The sequence below is a fragment of the Vipera ursinii genome (genome assembly GCF_947247035.1).
Source record: "Vipera ursinii genome assembly, chromosome: 3".
Classification (NCBI taxonomy): Eukaryota; Metazoa; Chordata; class Lepidosauria; order Squamata; family Viperidae; genus Vipera; species Vipera ursinii.
The window spans coordinates 112,219,419-112,236,918 of record NC_139516.1 but is presented as its reverse complement, the minus strand read 5'-3'; the positions used below and the strand labels follow the sequence as shown (position 1 = coordinate 112,236,918).

The 17,500-nt window shown below is 38.9% G+C and overlaps 1 protein-coding gene across 3 annotated transcripts in view; it reads right to left on the bottom strand.

Moving 5' to 3' along the window:
• Positions 1 to 3,814: 3,814 nt before the first annotated feature.
• COP1 (COP1 E3 ubiquitin ligase) overlaps positions 3,815 to 17,500 on the bottom strand; it is a 125,443-nt gene continuing 111,757 nt past the window's right edge. For all 3 annotated transcript variants that reach the window (XM_083360609.1, XM_083360607.1, XM_083360608.1), the window contains 2 exons: positions 13,475 to 13,519; positions 3,815 to 4,910 (listed from right to left, as the gene is read on the bottom strand). In XM_083360609.1, coding sequence (XP_083216735.1) covers positions 4,893 to 4,910; positions 13,475 to 13,519 — 63 coding nt within the window. In that variant the 3' untranslated portion in view covers positions 3,815 to 4,892. The remainder of the gene's footprint in view (positions 4,911 to 13,474; positions 13,520 to 17,500) is intronic.

The following is a 17,500-nucleotide window of genomic DNA, read 5'->3' as shown; positions in this document are numbered from 1 at the left end:
GTATTTGTTCCATTTTGTTTTTAGTTCGTTTTTCTGCTTCTGTCCAATTGTAAGCTGCTAAGAGGTTCTTTTTGTGAGTTGAGTGCCTATTTAAATCAGATGATACAGGTAGTCCTCAACTTATTTATTTATTTTATTTTATTTTAATCCCATTTATATCCCGCCCTTCTCCGAAGACTCAGGGCGGCTTACAATTTAAGCACAAACCAATGTGCTTATGACCACACCTGTGTTCAAAAATTATGTTGCCAAGCAAGATGATAGTTAGCTTTTGCCCCATTTTCTGACCTTTCTTGCCTCAGTTGTTAAGTGAATCACTGAAGTTGTTAAGCTTGTAACATGGTTGTTAAGTGAATCTGGCTTCCCCATTGACTTTGTCAGGTCAGAAAAGGTGATCATGTGGCCTTGGGATACTGCAATAAATACATGCAACTTGCTAAGTGTCTGAATTTTGATCATGTGATCATGGGGATGCTGCAACAGTTGTAAGCATGAAAAACAGCCATCACTCACTTTTTTCCAGTGTATTGTAACTTAGAATAGTCACTAATGTTTGTAAGTCAAGGACTACTTGCAAATAAATTCATACATACCTGTATCTATATTTTATGTTTAAGGTAAGGAAGTGTTTGAATCAAGTACATGGGAAATATATTCATTAAATATTAATATTTTAAAACCTGTATCAAGCTTTAAAAAAGAAATTAACTGTGTATTAATATGCAGATAGACTTATTTTAAGTAAGCCAACCTTTTTCCTACTTCCCAAATATTATTTTTTATAAACATTTATGATGAATTGGAATTTAAAAATTATTTCCAATGTAATTGGGATAGTTGTAATTTCTAAAATATAAAGTATTAATCTAAATGGCTAAAAGACTATTGAATACCAGTCTAATGTGGGCAAATTCTTTTTTAACAGTAATTTTATTAAAAATTATGATTGTTTTTTCCATATTCCATTTCTTATCTATAAACAAATCCTTAAAACCTCTTTATTTTAGTCCTGATCAGCAAAAATCATTTGCTGAGGGGGTGGCTATAGAAATCAAATAGTGAGGGTTAAAATATTTGAACCCCTGCTGATTTTGTACATTTGCCCACTGACAAAGAAATGATCAGTCTATAATTTTAATGGTAGCTAGAATTAGACTGAAAATGTTACAAGAATCAAAAGAAAATGGAGGCTTTGGTCTACCAGACTGGGTCTTGTACAATCAAGCAGCCATACTAACATGGTTAGAAGAATGGATTATTCTTTGAAATAAAAGACTACTATACCTAGAAGGGCATGACCTAAAACTTGGATGGGATGGTTTCCTATGGTATGGGAAGAACAAAATTCAAATACTTTCCAAACACTATGTAAGAAATGCACTGCTTTTGTCATGGGAATAGGTAAAATCAAGAACTTACATGAAAATACCAGGATAGATTTCAACAATGGAGACGTTTGTACACCCAAACTTACATCAATTACAGGTAATCCCTGAGTTACAAGCATTCACTTAACACTCGTTCAAAGTTACGTGATGAGCACCCGCTAGTGCTTACGAGCAAGTCACGAAGTCACAAATATTACAGCACCACAGCAGTTGCTCGCCCTTGCGAGCGACTTCAGTGGCACTGCAACATTAACCCTATTCCCCTCCCACTCTTTACAACTCCTTCCCCCTCCCTTCCTGCTGCACCCGACTCTTACCTTGCAAAAATCCTCTCCTTTGAGGTAGAGGAGTTGGCTTGGAAATGTTTTTCGTGCCGAGAATGGAAGTTTCTGGAGTCTGTAATCTCACGCGAGTGTTTGAAGTTGGGCCAAATCACAGACCTCAGAAACGTTCACTCTATGCGAAAGGTGCCTGTCTCCTGTTCCTGCCCCCAACTCCTTTTTGACAGAAAACCTGAAGCCTTCAACTGAGGGAGGCCAGATCACTCGCACCTGTGTCCAGCCCGCCCTAGCTTGTTGCGCTGGGGGAGAAAGTGATCCTGTTGTCCCCGGAGCCTTCCTCCATGCAGTCCGGAATGGAGACCGGGAAAGGCTTCTGTATGTCTCTGGAGGTTGGATCCAGCTCTTGGAGGAGTGCTCCAAGCTGCCGCCGCCTGGAATGGAACTTCCAATGGCCTGATCCAAGCCATGGAGGCATTTTCCTAGCCGTTTGTGCCAGGAACGGACTTTGGGGGGGGGACTTCTGCATGCCTCCAGAGGTTTTCCAGGTGAGTCCGGCACAGCAGGAAGGGAGGGGGAAGCAAGTGATATCTTAGTGGGTCGTGGAGGCCTTGGGGTCCTGTTCTAGCACTAGGCCCTCCATGGCCTTCCCCATCCTGAGATACCTCATGTTCCTTAACGAGCCACGTGTGTTTTAATGAGCAAGGGAGTAATCTCGTACCTCGAACGAGATTTACTCTACTCTTTTTCAAGTTATGAGTGGAATGGGCAGGCTCCATTACACTTGTAACTCGAGCACTACCTGTATGAGAAACTTGTGACTTATAAAGGTATTTTGAATATTGTTGGTAAACTACAAACTAAACAAGAATTGGAAGAACAGGGCATTGAGCTATCATGGTGGCCACACCTGCAAATGCAAATGTGATATGAAAAAGATGCAAAAATATATGGTTTTTACAAAGACCAGACAATGTTAGATCAGATACTATTGTCATTAGATGACAAATTGATTAAGAAACTGTACAGCTTTCGGTTAAATTTAAAGATGAAAGATGAACAAGTTAAAGAAACAATGATAACTTGGTCAAAAAACTTTGGGCACAATGTAGAGCTAGAAAAGTGGCAAAACGTATGGGAAAGAAACTACAAAAATAACGAGAGCAGCTACTTATAAAGAAAATTTATATAAAATGTTCTATATAAAATGTTCTATTTATATAAAATGTTCTACCACCTGCAAGATTAGCAAAAATGTTTAAAAACATGTTTAACTATTGTTGGTAAATGCAGACAAAATCCAGGCGTGTATTATCATCTTTGGTGGACATGTTCTAAAGCAAAGAACTATTAGTCAAAAACACATACGTGGCTAGAAAAGATGATAGGAACATATGTAGACTATATGTAGCCTTGGTGGAGCAGTGGGCTAATGCCTCCTTAAGTAACACCAGCTGCCTGCAATCAGTGCAGGTTAGCATCCCACCAGGCTCAAGGTTGACTCAGCCTTCCATCCTTCCGAGGTAGGTAAAATGAGGACCCAGATTGTTGGGGGCAATTAAGCTGACTTTGTAATAATGCCGCTTGGGGTGTGTGTGAAAGCCCTAATAAGCAGGCATATACATAGAATGAAGGCTACTGCTAAGCTTGTAAGCCGCCCTGAGTCTTCGGAGAAGGGCGGGATATAAATGGAATTAAAATAAATAAAATAAACCGGAATTATTTCTTTTAGGCATAATTTCAGAAAATTATGATAAGAAATGTGTATACTTAATACTACATATATTAACAGCAGTGAGAATTATATTTGCTCAATACTGGAAAAATAAAGAAGTACCATCTGAAGAAGACATAATTAAGAAAATTTTGGACTGTGCAGAAATGGATAAGCTTACACCGAAAATGAAGGGGAAGCACGATTGATTCAGAATACTTTCAAACATGGGAATTTTTTAAATAAATGGTTAGAAAAATGGAATAAAGGGCAAGAATGGAAATTGTATCACTGTTAAAACACATAACCCAGACAATGTGTTGCTTATTAAATACTAGACTGTTACTGTAAAAAAAATAATTAAATATACATTAAAAAAAGAACTTAGAAGCCCACCAAATAAGTCTTATTTGGGGACAACAAACAACAGTGTGAAATATTTGGAATCATTTTATTTCCCCATTCACTTGTACAATTAAGAATATGCATGTTTATTCAAAAAATAAGGCTACCAAAGCCTGTCCCAAAATATATTACAACATTCAAAATGCTTGGCTTTTACAAATGACACAAATAGTGAGATGATTGGAATGAACAAATTGGGGACAGTAATGTGTGGATAGGCACTGCTGCCTTTCGTGAAGCAATTTCAATAGCCACTCAAATCAGAAGAGACAGAAAGCCATTAGTTACTGACATTTAGTGGCTTGTACAGGGATAACTATATCATGTCACATCTGCTCTCATTCAACCCATGTCTACATCACAGATGAGATCCTTATATAGCTGGCAGGCATGAGAGCTGGTGATGGAGCAGATGGACCTGGAAATAAAATTACTTATATGCCCTCTCTCAGACGAGAGTCTGCACTAGTTAGTTGTACAGAGAGCTTCAATAACTGAATAGTAGAAAATGACCTGAACGTATCATTCCAAAAAATAAAATAAAAAATACTAAATGAAATTTTACTTGAGGGTCTCAAGTCAGATGCATGCTCACAATGTTCCAGTCAGGATTAGACAGTTTACCAGACTTTTTGGAGTAAACACAGAAAGAAGTCCAGTAGAAATAATCCAGAACATGGTTCAAAGCATAGCTCTCACAGAAATCGTTCAACAAGGCAAATCTGTTACCATGCCTATCAACAAAGGGACATCCTGTTTCTATGTCTGATTCAATGAACATTCACCATTCCTTTTCTGCATCAGCATCTGCTTTTATTTAAAAGAATCCCTCCCCCCCTCCCACCCCATCATAAAAATCAGATAAGCAATAGAATCAGCAGCAGCGAGTCTGTGCAGTTGACGTTGATGGTTCTGAATTCTGAATCCACTGGTACTTCCCAGAGTTCCAACTTGCCCTAAGAGTATCCATAAAAGAAAAGAACTCCCACCCCCAAAACATGACCACTTTGAGAAGGAAAAGCAAATTGTCTTCACTTTTGTGTCCCACTGCAAACTTCAGACGAAAGCTTTATCAAGTATTCCACTCCTTGAGAGAGAGAAAACCTTTCATACCAGTTCCAGTACCTGGTGGAAAAAAGAGAGGGGAAAAATTAACCCTAGAGACACAAAACAACCCCCTCTTTTTTTGTCCACCCATAAGCAGCTAACCAAGGTTAGATGCGCTACAGGCAGCTGGAATTTTTCTTTACTTGCCTGAAAATATAAAGCAGGATGATAATTATATTTTATCAAAGGAGCATATGTGAAGTTGGTGAGCAGAACACATCTCCCTTGTGTATTGTAAATGTTGCTTAATTGCTCTTCCCTCTTGCTCAGTTACCAAGTATTACAAACAAAGTAGCAGAGAAGCACTGTATTTAATAATAAAATTACTTATAATACAACACTTAGCTTTATGTGAAAACTGAAAACAAACCAAACTGGCTGACTAGTTTTGTTTTAACAGCAAAATGTGCCTTTTTCACCACCATTGGCTCCAGTTCAATAGAATAGGGAGCTCTGTTATGAGCCAGTGTCAAAGGACTCTTACCAAATCATTTCACAGCTAATTCTTCTACTTGTAACTTGTAACTTCAGGCTTAATGGGATAATTTTAATGCCAAAAGCTTTAAGTTAATAACCATCATTCCAGCATCGATATGGGAAGCAACTCAGAATATATCACCTCTGAACATGAAATCCCTCAACAACTAGAGATGGGGACAGCTTCACTTTGAAAACAGCTTTATTTGAAGCTGATTTGCAGCAAGTTAGGAGAAATGGCAGATGATCAGAAGGTTCATTCAGTTTCACACGAGCTTCATAATTTATCCTAGCTAATATAAAATATAGATCTTTTTGTTTTCCAACTCAAGACTTAATTCTTTTCAGAGCAAATATAGATAGAAAATAGATATAATTGACTCGGAATGAGTGATTTGAAATGTAGTATTGAGATGGAGGCAACAATTGCAGGATCAAAGGTCTATTACCAGTCTTTCTGATAAGGACAACAAAGAAATATTCCTCCATATTATCCAAGGCTTGGGTATAGTCAAAGACATGCAGTTACCTAGATGTAATATGCATAGCAAACAGTATCTTGAATTTACTGTGTGTTCTGTACCCAGGCTCACACAGCTGGGTCTCCGTGGTGACCAAGTGGGAGGGGCCTGGCTGAGGGCTCTCATCAGCAAGATCTTCAACCCCCTCAGCAAGGTCTTCAACACCCCCCTCCTCCTCCTCTGAGTCGTCCGACCCAACTGCTGAACCCACAGGCTGACCCTGAATCACAACACTGTGAATATGTATTACCACAGGAGAGATTGGCATTTTATAATAGGTATATCCCTCACACTCTCTTGGAAGCAAGCCTTAGAAATGGTCAGATGATTCTTCCTCTGGAAGAGACAACTCCTTTCCCAAATTTAAATTAACAAGCCAGAAGGAGCTCTGAAAAAACTAAGCAAACAAGCAACCCCCCCTGCCACAGGAAACATAGGCATAAGGTACTTTTGTTGGTAATACCTGGGTGGGCTGGAGAAAACAAATCCTTATGATAAACCCAAGATACCATTTTCTACAACAGACAGATGTATTCATCATCTATGCTAACAATCACGGTGAGAACTGGACACCATTCAAGCTTGGATCCGCCATGAAGGCAACAGCCTGGGCCGCCTACTTTCTGCTGAGTTCTCTCTACTCTTGGATTGTTAGATGATGATGATGATGATAATAATAATAATAATAATAGTTGGAAGGGACCTTGGAGGTCTTCTAGTCCAACCCCCTTCTGAGGCAGGAAACCCTATACCATTTCTTCTTAAAAAACTTCCAGTGTTGGAGCATTCGCAACTTCTGAAGTTGGGATAGTTGTCCTAAGGCCTTGGCCATCTTTCTTGTCATTATAAAAAGAACAACCTCTGAGATGCTGCCAAAGGGTTGTCTATTGAGGAGATGTTATGAAGATCTAATACTGACTGCAAGAAAGTACAACAGCTACCCTAGGAACTTATATGTTCAGGAAAAGGAAAGTATATGGTAGAACTGTTAGATACCAGGACCATATCTACTGCCAGTAGATCGAACAGGGGATCAATGGCAAAGAACAGTTAAGGTTCCTTTAGGCCAGAAGTCGCCAACCGTTTGGGCACCAGGGACTGGTTCCTAGAGAGAGGTTTTTCTGTGGACCGGACAGTGCGTGGTTTTGTGTGCTGCCTGCATCCTACGGATGGGGCTTTGCTTGTTTGTGCGGACCAGTTGCTGGCATGCCGCGGCCCAGTACTGGTCCATGGATCAGGGATTGGTGACCCTGCTTTAGGCCTAAAATGTTGCAGATTTTCCTGGGTATTTGTGGGAAATCTTCAGGATTTCCTTCTCATCTAGGGAAAGTCCTATCCTTGTGATTGGTCCTGAAGGAGGTGTCTATTAGCATGCCATATAAAGGAGAGTCTGGGCATTTCTCCCTCATTCAATGCCATTTTCCAGTCTCTTTCCTTGTTTTCCCCAACAGGTCATTACAGTGGAGAACTTGACAGCAGTACTGGTTATCTTTGACTTACAACCATTTCAACTACCTATAACCTTCATCTTTCATATCCCTCATGGGTGTGATATTGAAAAGATGCTGCTCAGCTATCCTATGATCACCTCTGGAGGTCTGCCAGATGGATGAGGATTCACTTGCGATCAGTTGTTTTTCACAGTGAAGAGCATGGCAGGGATGTGGGGCTATGCTGCTTCACTACTGGGGATCAAGCCTCTTGCTCAGCCTCAGCTATCAGAGAAATCACCCAGTCTGTACAAATCAGCACATATATGTTCAGTAATTTGCTAGCCCTGGAGTCTGAATTCCATTTTATTAATTTATAACAACTTTTAAAGAAAAATACACAAGCATAAAGATACAAAAACTAAAAACCAACAACCAATAATAAAACATAAGTAAAAGCTTTTGTGGAAAACATTAAAGATATATTATCCCCTTCCCTCACAATTACACCCCTAACTTCTAGGTAAAGGTAAAGGTTCCCCCGCACATGCGTGCTAGTCGTTTCCAACTCTAGAGGTTCATCTCTGTTTCAAAGCCGAAGAGACAGCGCTTGTCCAAGGACATCTCTGTGGTCATGTGGCCGGCATGACTAGACACCAAAGGCGCACAAAACACTGTTACCTTCCCACCGTAGTGGTCCCTATTTTTCTACTTGCATTTTTACATGCTTTCGAACTGCTAGGTTGGCAGAAGCTGGGACGACTAACAGGCGCTCACTCTGTTACGTGGCACTCGGGATTTGACCCGCCAAACTGCCGACCATCTGATCGACAAGCTCAGCATCCTAACTCACTGAGCCACCGCATCCCTTCTAACTTCTAACCACAACCTAAATATATGCACTTTACATTAAATGTGTTACATTCAAAATTATTGCTACATTTGTTGAAGTGATTTTTTTATTGCTTTTAAATGGTCTCCAATGTCTGGATTTGTCTTGCTGTGCAATATGTACTACCTGTTTCCCTGAAAGTAAGGCTTACCCCAAAAATAAGCCCTGGCTTTGGGCAAGGCACGCACCTATAAATCAAGCTAAAGTGGTGGTGGTGGGTGGATCTACCCCACATGCTCCGCACCCACTTACCTTACAACCAGGCCTCTCCTCACCAGCCCAATTCTTCTATGGCATGTTCTGCAGCCAGGCCTGCATTTCTCAGTCACAGCCCTTTCCGGAAGGCCTGTGCAGCCAAGAACTGAGCTATGGATTCAATCCATAGCTCTGTTCTGCAAGACCTCTGCAGCTGAGCTCTGAATCCATAGTTTAGTACTCGGCTGCATAGGCCTTCCGGAAAGGCCTGACTGCAAATTCAGGCCAGAATGCAGCTGCTCCTTCAGCCTCAGAAGAAGTGGACCTGCTGTCAGAGCCGGAGCTGAGTAAGACATCCCCCGAAAATAAGACCTGGTCTTATTTTTGGGAAAAGATGGTACTGTATTTTTCCATCTATAAGACGCGCCCTTGTATAAGATACTCTGGCAGGCGAGTTTCTCCCCAATCAGCTGTTTGGTGGAGCGCTGAACAGCCGAGCCGGAAAATCCGAAAGTTCAGCCAGCCAACGACCTTGCCCCCTCCCCCCGTTAGTGTCAAGCCCACAGGGTGGCATGGCAACCCACACAGGCATGCCTTGGGCTGCGGAAGTTACCATTATTTTTCCGTGTATAAGCCAACGACCTTGCCCCCTCCCCCCGTTAGTGTCAAGCCCACAGGGTGGCATGGCAACCCACACAGGCATGCCTTGGGCTGCGGAAGTTACCATTATTTTTCCGTGTATAAGACGCACCTGATTTTTGAACAGGGTGTTTGCATGAAAAAATAGTGTCTTATACATGGAAAAAAACGGTATATAGGGGGTCATTCCTGCTTAGTTAAACTTCTATCTTAACTACTATCACTTGCCATTGCTACATACAGATAATCCTAGTGAACGTTCGAAGTTATGCGATAAGTGCCCCCTAATGTTTATGAACAAGTCTTGAAATTACGAATGTTGCAGCACCACGGCAGTCGTTCACCCTTACGAATGACCAAAGAGGCTTTGCAACATTCACCCTGGCTATTCTCCCCCCCCCCCGCTGCTGGGTCCCCATAGGCACTAGGCTTGTGTATATTCACCTCGCGAAGATCCAGAGAGCCTTCGTTTCTTGGCCTGTTTCACTGCTTCAGGCCTTTGGGGTGTTTGCAGAAAATGGAGGCCTAAAGGACCGCAAGATCATGCAAGATCAGTAGTATGAGATCTTGCATGATTTCATGGTACTTTAGGCCTCTGTTCTCTGCAAATAGAGGCCTGGACGAGATCTGTGGCAAAAGGCTTTGTAAATGGAGGGAAGGCCTGAAACATTAAAGCCTTTCCCTCTGTCTGCAAAGCTTTTTGCCATCTACGTAAAAAGCCTTTGCTGCATTGCTCTCATAGTTAAGATAGAGGTTTAACTAAATGGCTCCCTATATACGACGTATTACACAGTAAGGCAAATCTAATCTTTTGAAACATGGGGTCTAGGAAAAGAGTCTTGGGACCATTTAAAAGCAATAGAAAAATCAATTCAACGAACGTACCAATAATTTTGAATGTAACACATTTAATTTAAAGTGCAAATATTTAGGTTGTGTTTAGCAGTTAGGGAAATAAATGTAAGGGAAGGAAAAATAATATATCATTAAATTTTTCCACAAAAGTTTTTTTTACTTATGTTTTATTATTGGTTGGTTTTTTTAGTTTTTGTATCTTTATGCTTGTGTATTTTTCTTTAAAAGTTGTTATAAATGAAAAAAATGGAATTCAGACTCCAGCGCTAGCAAATTACTGAACCTGTATTTGCTGATTGTACAGACTGGGTGATTTCTCTGATAGCTGAGGCTGAGCACGAGTCTTTCCTCAAAGACATTTTGTGCAGAGACTGGAAACCTGAAGTTCCGCGACATCACAGTGCCCAGAAGCTTCCAGTCTCAGAGCCCAAAGTTTTTGCAAGCTGGCTGGATGCTTTGAGGTAGCAATTGTTGCATGGACACTGGAAGCTTCTGGGGGCTGTGATCTTGTGTGGCAGAGAGGCTGGAGAGGAGACAGTTGGAGAGGAGACATCTCGCTAGATCTTCACAAGGTAAGTGACCCTGTGTGGCAGGATTGGGGGAGAAGCAATTGTGGGGAGTATGACGTATCTCAGTGGGTCTGGGGAAGCCTTGGGTGGTCTGAAGCAGGGGGCCTGTTCCATCACTACCCCCCCCATGGCCTTCCCACCCTGATACCTCATGTGCACTTAACGAACCACACATTCGATTAGCGAATGGCTGTGGAAAAGCAGGGAGTGATTGCGTTCAAGGTACGCCATTCACTCCTACAAATCCTCAAGTTACGAATGGAATGGGCAGGCTCCATTGAATTCGTAACTCGAGGACTATCTGTATTCTCCTGTTTTATTCACCCAATCTTGTATTGTGAACAAAATTTAATTTTTCCAAGGTTGTGCCAAATTTATTCTTGAAGTTATCAACATGTACAGTATCAAATTATATTTTTTCATCTATTGTGGGATATTATAATTAAAAAAATATTTGTGATTTTCATTCAAATTTTATTTGTAGAATTTTATGAATATTTTGATGTATTTCTTTCTAGTACTTCTGAGATTTTTTACAAGACTAACATACATGATAGAATATTCCTTATTTATTCTCACATTTCCAACATTTATTGTTATATGATTTGTCTATCTTGGTAATTACTGATGGAGTTATATACCATTGGGTCATTGGTGCTCTCTGAACTTGACTGTTTTGTTGCAGATATTTCACTATCAAACTAGGTAACATCATCAGTTTGCCTATAAATACTTTATCCCAATTTTCCCTTAAACTGTATCAGGAAGTAAATTACATTGATTTGTTTCCGTAGTGTACTGTGACTACTTTTTTAAAATTTTGCATCCACTTTAACATAATTTTTATTTGTTCCTTTTCCATACTGTAATTCAGTAACAATTTATACATTGTATATATCCTAACAGGTGACCTTGATTTTGTATAAATGTTTTAATTCTATCATTTTTCTCAAGGTCCCTCCTTCTTTCTTAAGATCTCTTTTTATTCTTCCAACAATTTGTAACTACACCATGCTGGATTTCTACTTTAATTGAGCAGTTCTTGCTGTCTTCAGTTAACTTTCTGAGTCTGGCCACAGAGCTTCTGACTCTTAACAACTGAACTAAATAATGTAGTGGAAAAAGAAAAAAGAAAAGAAAAAAAATAATTAGATTGATGGAGCTGACCAGCTGGGTGCACTTTGAAATTATTTCCTCCAAAGGAAGTAATGTCAATAATTTCTAAACCCTGCTTCTTGTACAAATGGGAGGATTATACCCACAATAGGATATTCACTATTTTTTTTGTACTTTTAAACTCGTGGTGTATTGTTTTGGGTTGTTAGAAGGCTGTCAAGAGTCCTACAGTATTTGCATTATATATGAATTCCTCCAATTCATTAAGACTCTGGGCAATGTAGAATAGATGGAACAGATCTCCTTAGAGAGATTAAAAAACTTTTAAAATAAAGTTTTAAATAGGCATTTAATTGCTAATTGCTTTAGATTAATTTTTAACACCTAATTTAGAAATGACAACTGTGACTTTGTTTTTATTGTAAATCGTCATATTTTGATAGTTGATGTAATAAAAAATTGATGGATAAATTAGTAAAACAAAGTAACTTCAATGTTCAGAGTGCTGCTGTTGAGGTGTACATCAGAAAGGTTTAAAGAGAGAAGATAACAAATTTAATTCTCACTCATTTAATGACCAGAGGGAGATATCTAAACATTCACAGTCCTTCTTCATGAAGGCCAGGAAATTTGAGCTATTTATGAGTACTACCTGGAGAGACAATAAAGAACATCTCATATGAAACCAAACAGATAGTGATGCTTAAAAGTTTGTGAAACTTTTTGAATTTTCAATATTTCTGCAGAAGTATGACTTGAAATGTGATGTGTTCTCAGAACTAGATAAACAAGCCAAGCCAATTAAAAAAATGTGTGAAAACATTATATTTATTCACTGAAGTATTAAGGCAAATGATCCAAAGCTACATATTTGTGTGCAACAAATACCGGCATGTTGTGAAAGATAGTGGTGGCTGTACCATTGTTTGGGCCTGTTTTGCTGTCTCTGGATCAAGACAGTTTTTTAGTTGTTTTTTAGTTGTTTTTTTATTATATTTGTATATCATTGATGGAACTCTGAATTTTGAATTGCACCAGTATTTTACAGGAAAACATCAGGCTATTCTCTCAAGAGAATCTGGGTCACACAGCAAGACACACACACACCCCAAATACGAGTCATATGATCAAAGAATAGTTAAAGCAGAAGAAAGTTAATGTTTTGGAACCGTCAAGTTATAGTCCTGACTTTAATCCTACAGAAATGTTGTGGAAGGACCTGAAGTAGGCGGTTCATGCAAGGAAGTACACCAACATCCCGGAGTTAAACGTAAGGGAGAAGGGGCTAAATGTTCCTCCAAGTCGATGTATAGGACTGATCCAACAGTTTTAAGGAATGTTTAGCTGCGGTTATTGCTGCCCAAGGGGGACACAACAGTTGTTGCAAGCAAAGGTTCACATACTTTTGCCATACACAAATGTGTAGCTTTGGATAAATTTTCTTAATAAATAGATGAACAAGTAGAATGTTTTGACTGATTTGTTTTAATTGAATTATTTTGATCTACTTTTGGGACTTGTGTGGAGAACAGATCACATTTTAGGTTATACTTTACACTGAAATACTGAACATTTAAAAAGGTTCACAAACTTCAGCATCACTTCCATTCTTTTGACTACGGAGTGTACAATATTTTAGTTGCAGCTTATTGTTTTCTATAAATGTCTTTAAAACTAGTGCCTGCTAGATACCATTACATTCCAATTTTTTTTCTAACTGGACAGCACCAATTTGCAGCTGACATTACTCCCATCTCCTCGGCCTGCAGTAGATGCAAATAAGTCATTTTAACTTATAAACAGTTGTACAAAAATGGAAGTCCTGAAAAAGTCTCTTCTAATTTTCTGTAACTTTGTTGCTATCCCTGGTCAACATTTTAAAACTCACCTTAATTGTACCCTGACTGTTAGCAGCAATCAACACGTTGGACTCCTGCAAAAGAAGAAAAAATATTAGGCATTATGCTGCAGGCAATAAACCAAGTAAATTGGGTACTGTTTTCCTTAACAATCAGATATGGTTAATTCCAGCATTCAAGAGACGTGTAGAATGTGACATAATGTTTGAGAAGCTGTGCCTGTAACAGTTTGGGAACACTACCAATCGGGGACATGATACTTCAAACCATCTGTCAAACATGATCTGTGAACGTGGGAAATAAGTGAGAAATTCAAATTCAAAGATGCTTCAATTGAACTCCATCACTGACTATTGGAACAAATTAAACAGGCAACTTTTATTACATAACAGAATGGAAAATGATTGAATTTAACCATAATTTTGTAATCTATGTACTAATAAAACTGGCTGTAATCTTTAACTGGTGTATCATAGGATAAAACTTTGTCAACAAAGGTACCTCAAACAAGCAAACTTTCAGAATGCCAATAGCCCAGAGACACTAAGGTGAAATGGGCAGTATAAAAATTTGATGAACAAACAAACAAATTACTCCCTTGGGGAAATTGTGCTGTTTCTGTGCTGCCAGGCTGCTACCAAAAATCCTCATTTTCACCATTCTGTGACAGTTTACCAACCACTCATGCAATCCCTCTGTTCTCTGCTTCCCCCACGCAACAGTATGCTTGCAGGGAAGGGAGGGAGGGAAAGGAGGGAGAACAGGGAAGAATCCCCTTGCACTGTTCCTGTCCCACCTCATCCTGCCTTACACCCTCCCTGTGCATCTTCCTCTGCTGATATGGCACTTCTTGCACATCCCCACAAACCTATCCATGCGCACCTTCTCTGACTCATGTAGCCTCTCAGGGCACCCACATACACCTTTCCCAACCCATGCCACCACCACCCCCAAACGTATGTGCTACCTCTCATACACCCTTCCTGACCTGCATGGCATTCTTCGCAAATTCTGACACACCCTTCCTGGTCCCAACCTTCATGCACCTCTCACTTCCTGCCTCACATGCCTGCTGGCCTTGAACTTGCAACTTCTTGCTGTCAGGAAGTTGAAGTTGCCTCATTCGCACTGCTGTTTGTTTTTTTTTGCCCGCCTGTGATCATTTTATTTCTGTTTAGGTGAAGAAATATTTCTGAAAGGAATTAGAATTAATAGACTTGGAAGGTATCTCGTAGATTATCTAGTCCAACCCACCACCCAAAACAAAACAGAGACCCAATAAAGACCCTGGATTGTGTAGTGGTTCCAATATGCTAACTGATCCCTTATTATCTTTGTCAGTTTGTCTATGCTCAGCACAGCAATTCAACTTGCTATGTTGAAGCTCTCCAAAAGTTAAAAAACCTAGTTTATAGCATACCTAAATTCTCTATCACTGGAAGGCAGAAAATATTTGGATGGAAAAGCATAAATTACACCAAATATAAAACAATTAGCAAGAAGCAATAAAAGTGTTCAAGTATTTAAAGCAAATCCTTTAATAGGATAGGTACCCTAAACAAGGAAATTACAAGTTAAAATAATAATTGCAATACCTATAACAGTGCATGGTGGCCTGATTATATTAATACTGACAATTATGATTTTTATTTTTGTGTGTATGTATGTATTGTGTTTGTATTTGGTTTTAATTCATTTTATGATTGTTTGCCACTCAGTCATTTATTTGAGATGGGCAACTGTAGAAATTGAATGAATGATGAATGATCACGGCACATCTATTAAATCAAAGACAAATGTGAAATCAATCAATTGCTACATAAAGTTGTTTTCTGAATCCATTGATGTACTGTTGAATTAAGACCTTCAGAATGACAGTGATTTATGTGCTCTGGCTTTTATGAAATCCTACCTGCTCCAGATGTATAAAAAGCTTGTTGCTTCTCCCTAATCCTCCAGTTTATTCAGAAGACAATAGGCTAAAGTTTGGAGTATGTCCAAAAAGGCTAGAAGGTATTGCCTGCCATCTTTTTAAAAATTAGGACATATAATCCTTTCAGTTTTCAATTATTAGCTCTACATGTTTTGTCTATTTCTTCAAGTGTTTAGCCAGAATAGGTACTCACCAATGGAAATTCTGCTTATATACCTCTGGCGATATCATATATTCTCCAGGGACTTTTCAAGAGCCAATGCTATCATTACTTGCATTCTAAAGACAGGTGACCACTCTGGTAATGTATTGAGTTCTATGTGAACTGTTGGTAAAGTGTTATATAGTACATATGCATGCTATTAGTCACCAATTTCTGGAATTTTTCCTCTCATTTATTTATTTATTTATTTGCAGGGGGGAATATACTGAGGTCAAGATCCACTTTACTGAGGTACATAAGAAATCTATTGCATTTTAATAATTATTTATATTGGAATTAAAATTGGACCAATGGCTGAATTAGAGGGTTATATTTACCATTCCTAACTCTACTCTGAATCTTTCTTGAAGTTTGTCACGGAAAGCTATAGTCATGATCAAGCCATCCTTTTTTTATATTGATCTTTTTGAGATGTCATACAATGGTCACCTGAGCATAGTACACGATTATGCTGAAAATTATATACATATTTCAGTTGAGTTGCAATTTGACGTCTCTTTGATTCAGCATCTGCTAGCTTTTTAATAAAGCAGTAATTTTCTCACTGAAGTTAGAACTTCATCTAAAGTGATGTTTAAGTTTAACCAACCTTAGGAAACCGTGTAGGTGTGGAATGTCAAAAGAACTAGCCTGAGGAAAATGTGTAGATGTGATCTAGAGTAAGCAACACTGCTGCTTTAGAAATGTATAGTGCCTGTCTGAGTGACCCAGATCAGTATCATGCAGATTATGCAGACCAAATCTAAAGGACAAATTCAATAACAAAAACCCATGATTGTGTTTAATACTTTATTCATAGAGGATCAAGGGAGCTACCACTTGTCTTCTTGTGTCTGTCATCCTGATGTAACTATTAACATCTTTATCAATTCTGCCAGGCAATAAAATGTCTGTGTTTGGTAGTGATTGTTCAATATTCTCAAAAAGCGTTTGCAGAGAAGACCAAAACTTAAACCACAGATTTAGATTCCTGCCAGCAAGGAAATAAACATTAAAAGAAAGAATTGACCCAAAAGATTTAATATCTACCTGGATTAGCTGGATATGATTGTAATAAGACTAGATTTCTCTGGTATAATGTTAACTGAAATCAAAATTGATAGTCTATCACTTCTTTCATTGAAAACCAGTTTCACTACTGGAAAGTAACATGAGGAGAAACCTGACAAGTAAGGGCAAGAAATATCCTGGCACCATGTCTTATGCAGAAAAATAGTATCATTTTTTTCCAAGCAGTATTCAACTTAAGATTTGTAAATTCCTTTCTTCCTTCATCGTGTGAATGAGTGATATTGAACAAGGGCAGATCATATACACATCAGAGGTGGGAAAGACTGGAAACCAAGAGGGCATTCCTAGAGACTCATCAGGGAATGTGATAATTTTCAGAGATTTCCAGAGTTTTTCCCTCCCACCCCCAAATTTTCTGGTGTTGGGAGATGTGCTAAAAGTGAAAAATGGGCACATTAAGCCCGAATATTAACACATCTGTTTTGGATATTCTTACTCCCTTTGCTCCTACAAAAGCCACAAACTCATACTATCATGTTTGCAGAGTTTCTTGCAGAATTTCAGCAACGCTCTCTTGGAATGCTCTAAAGATGACAAAATGGGAGCTAAGGGAAGAATATATGACTTTAAAGTATAATGTATTATAATACCAAGTCCAAGAAGAGCAATTAACAGTGGCTAAAAATAAAATTAATTGGCAAATGAAAGCTATTAATTTCCTCCTTACAATATGCCAGAGAATGGAGGAAGAAGAGCACATGAGGCAGAAACAGTAAAGGAGGACAAGTCAACGTTTGGCTTAAGACTGAACAAGAACACTGATGATCAAAACATATATAGCAGCTTTGCCAAATGAATTTTATTTGATTCATTCAATTTATTTAGCTG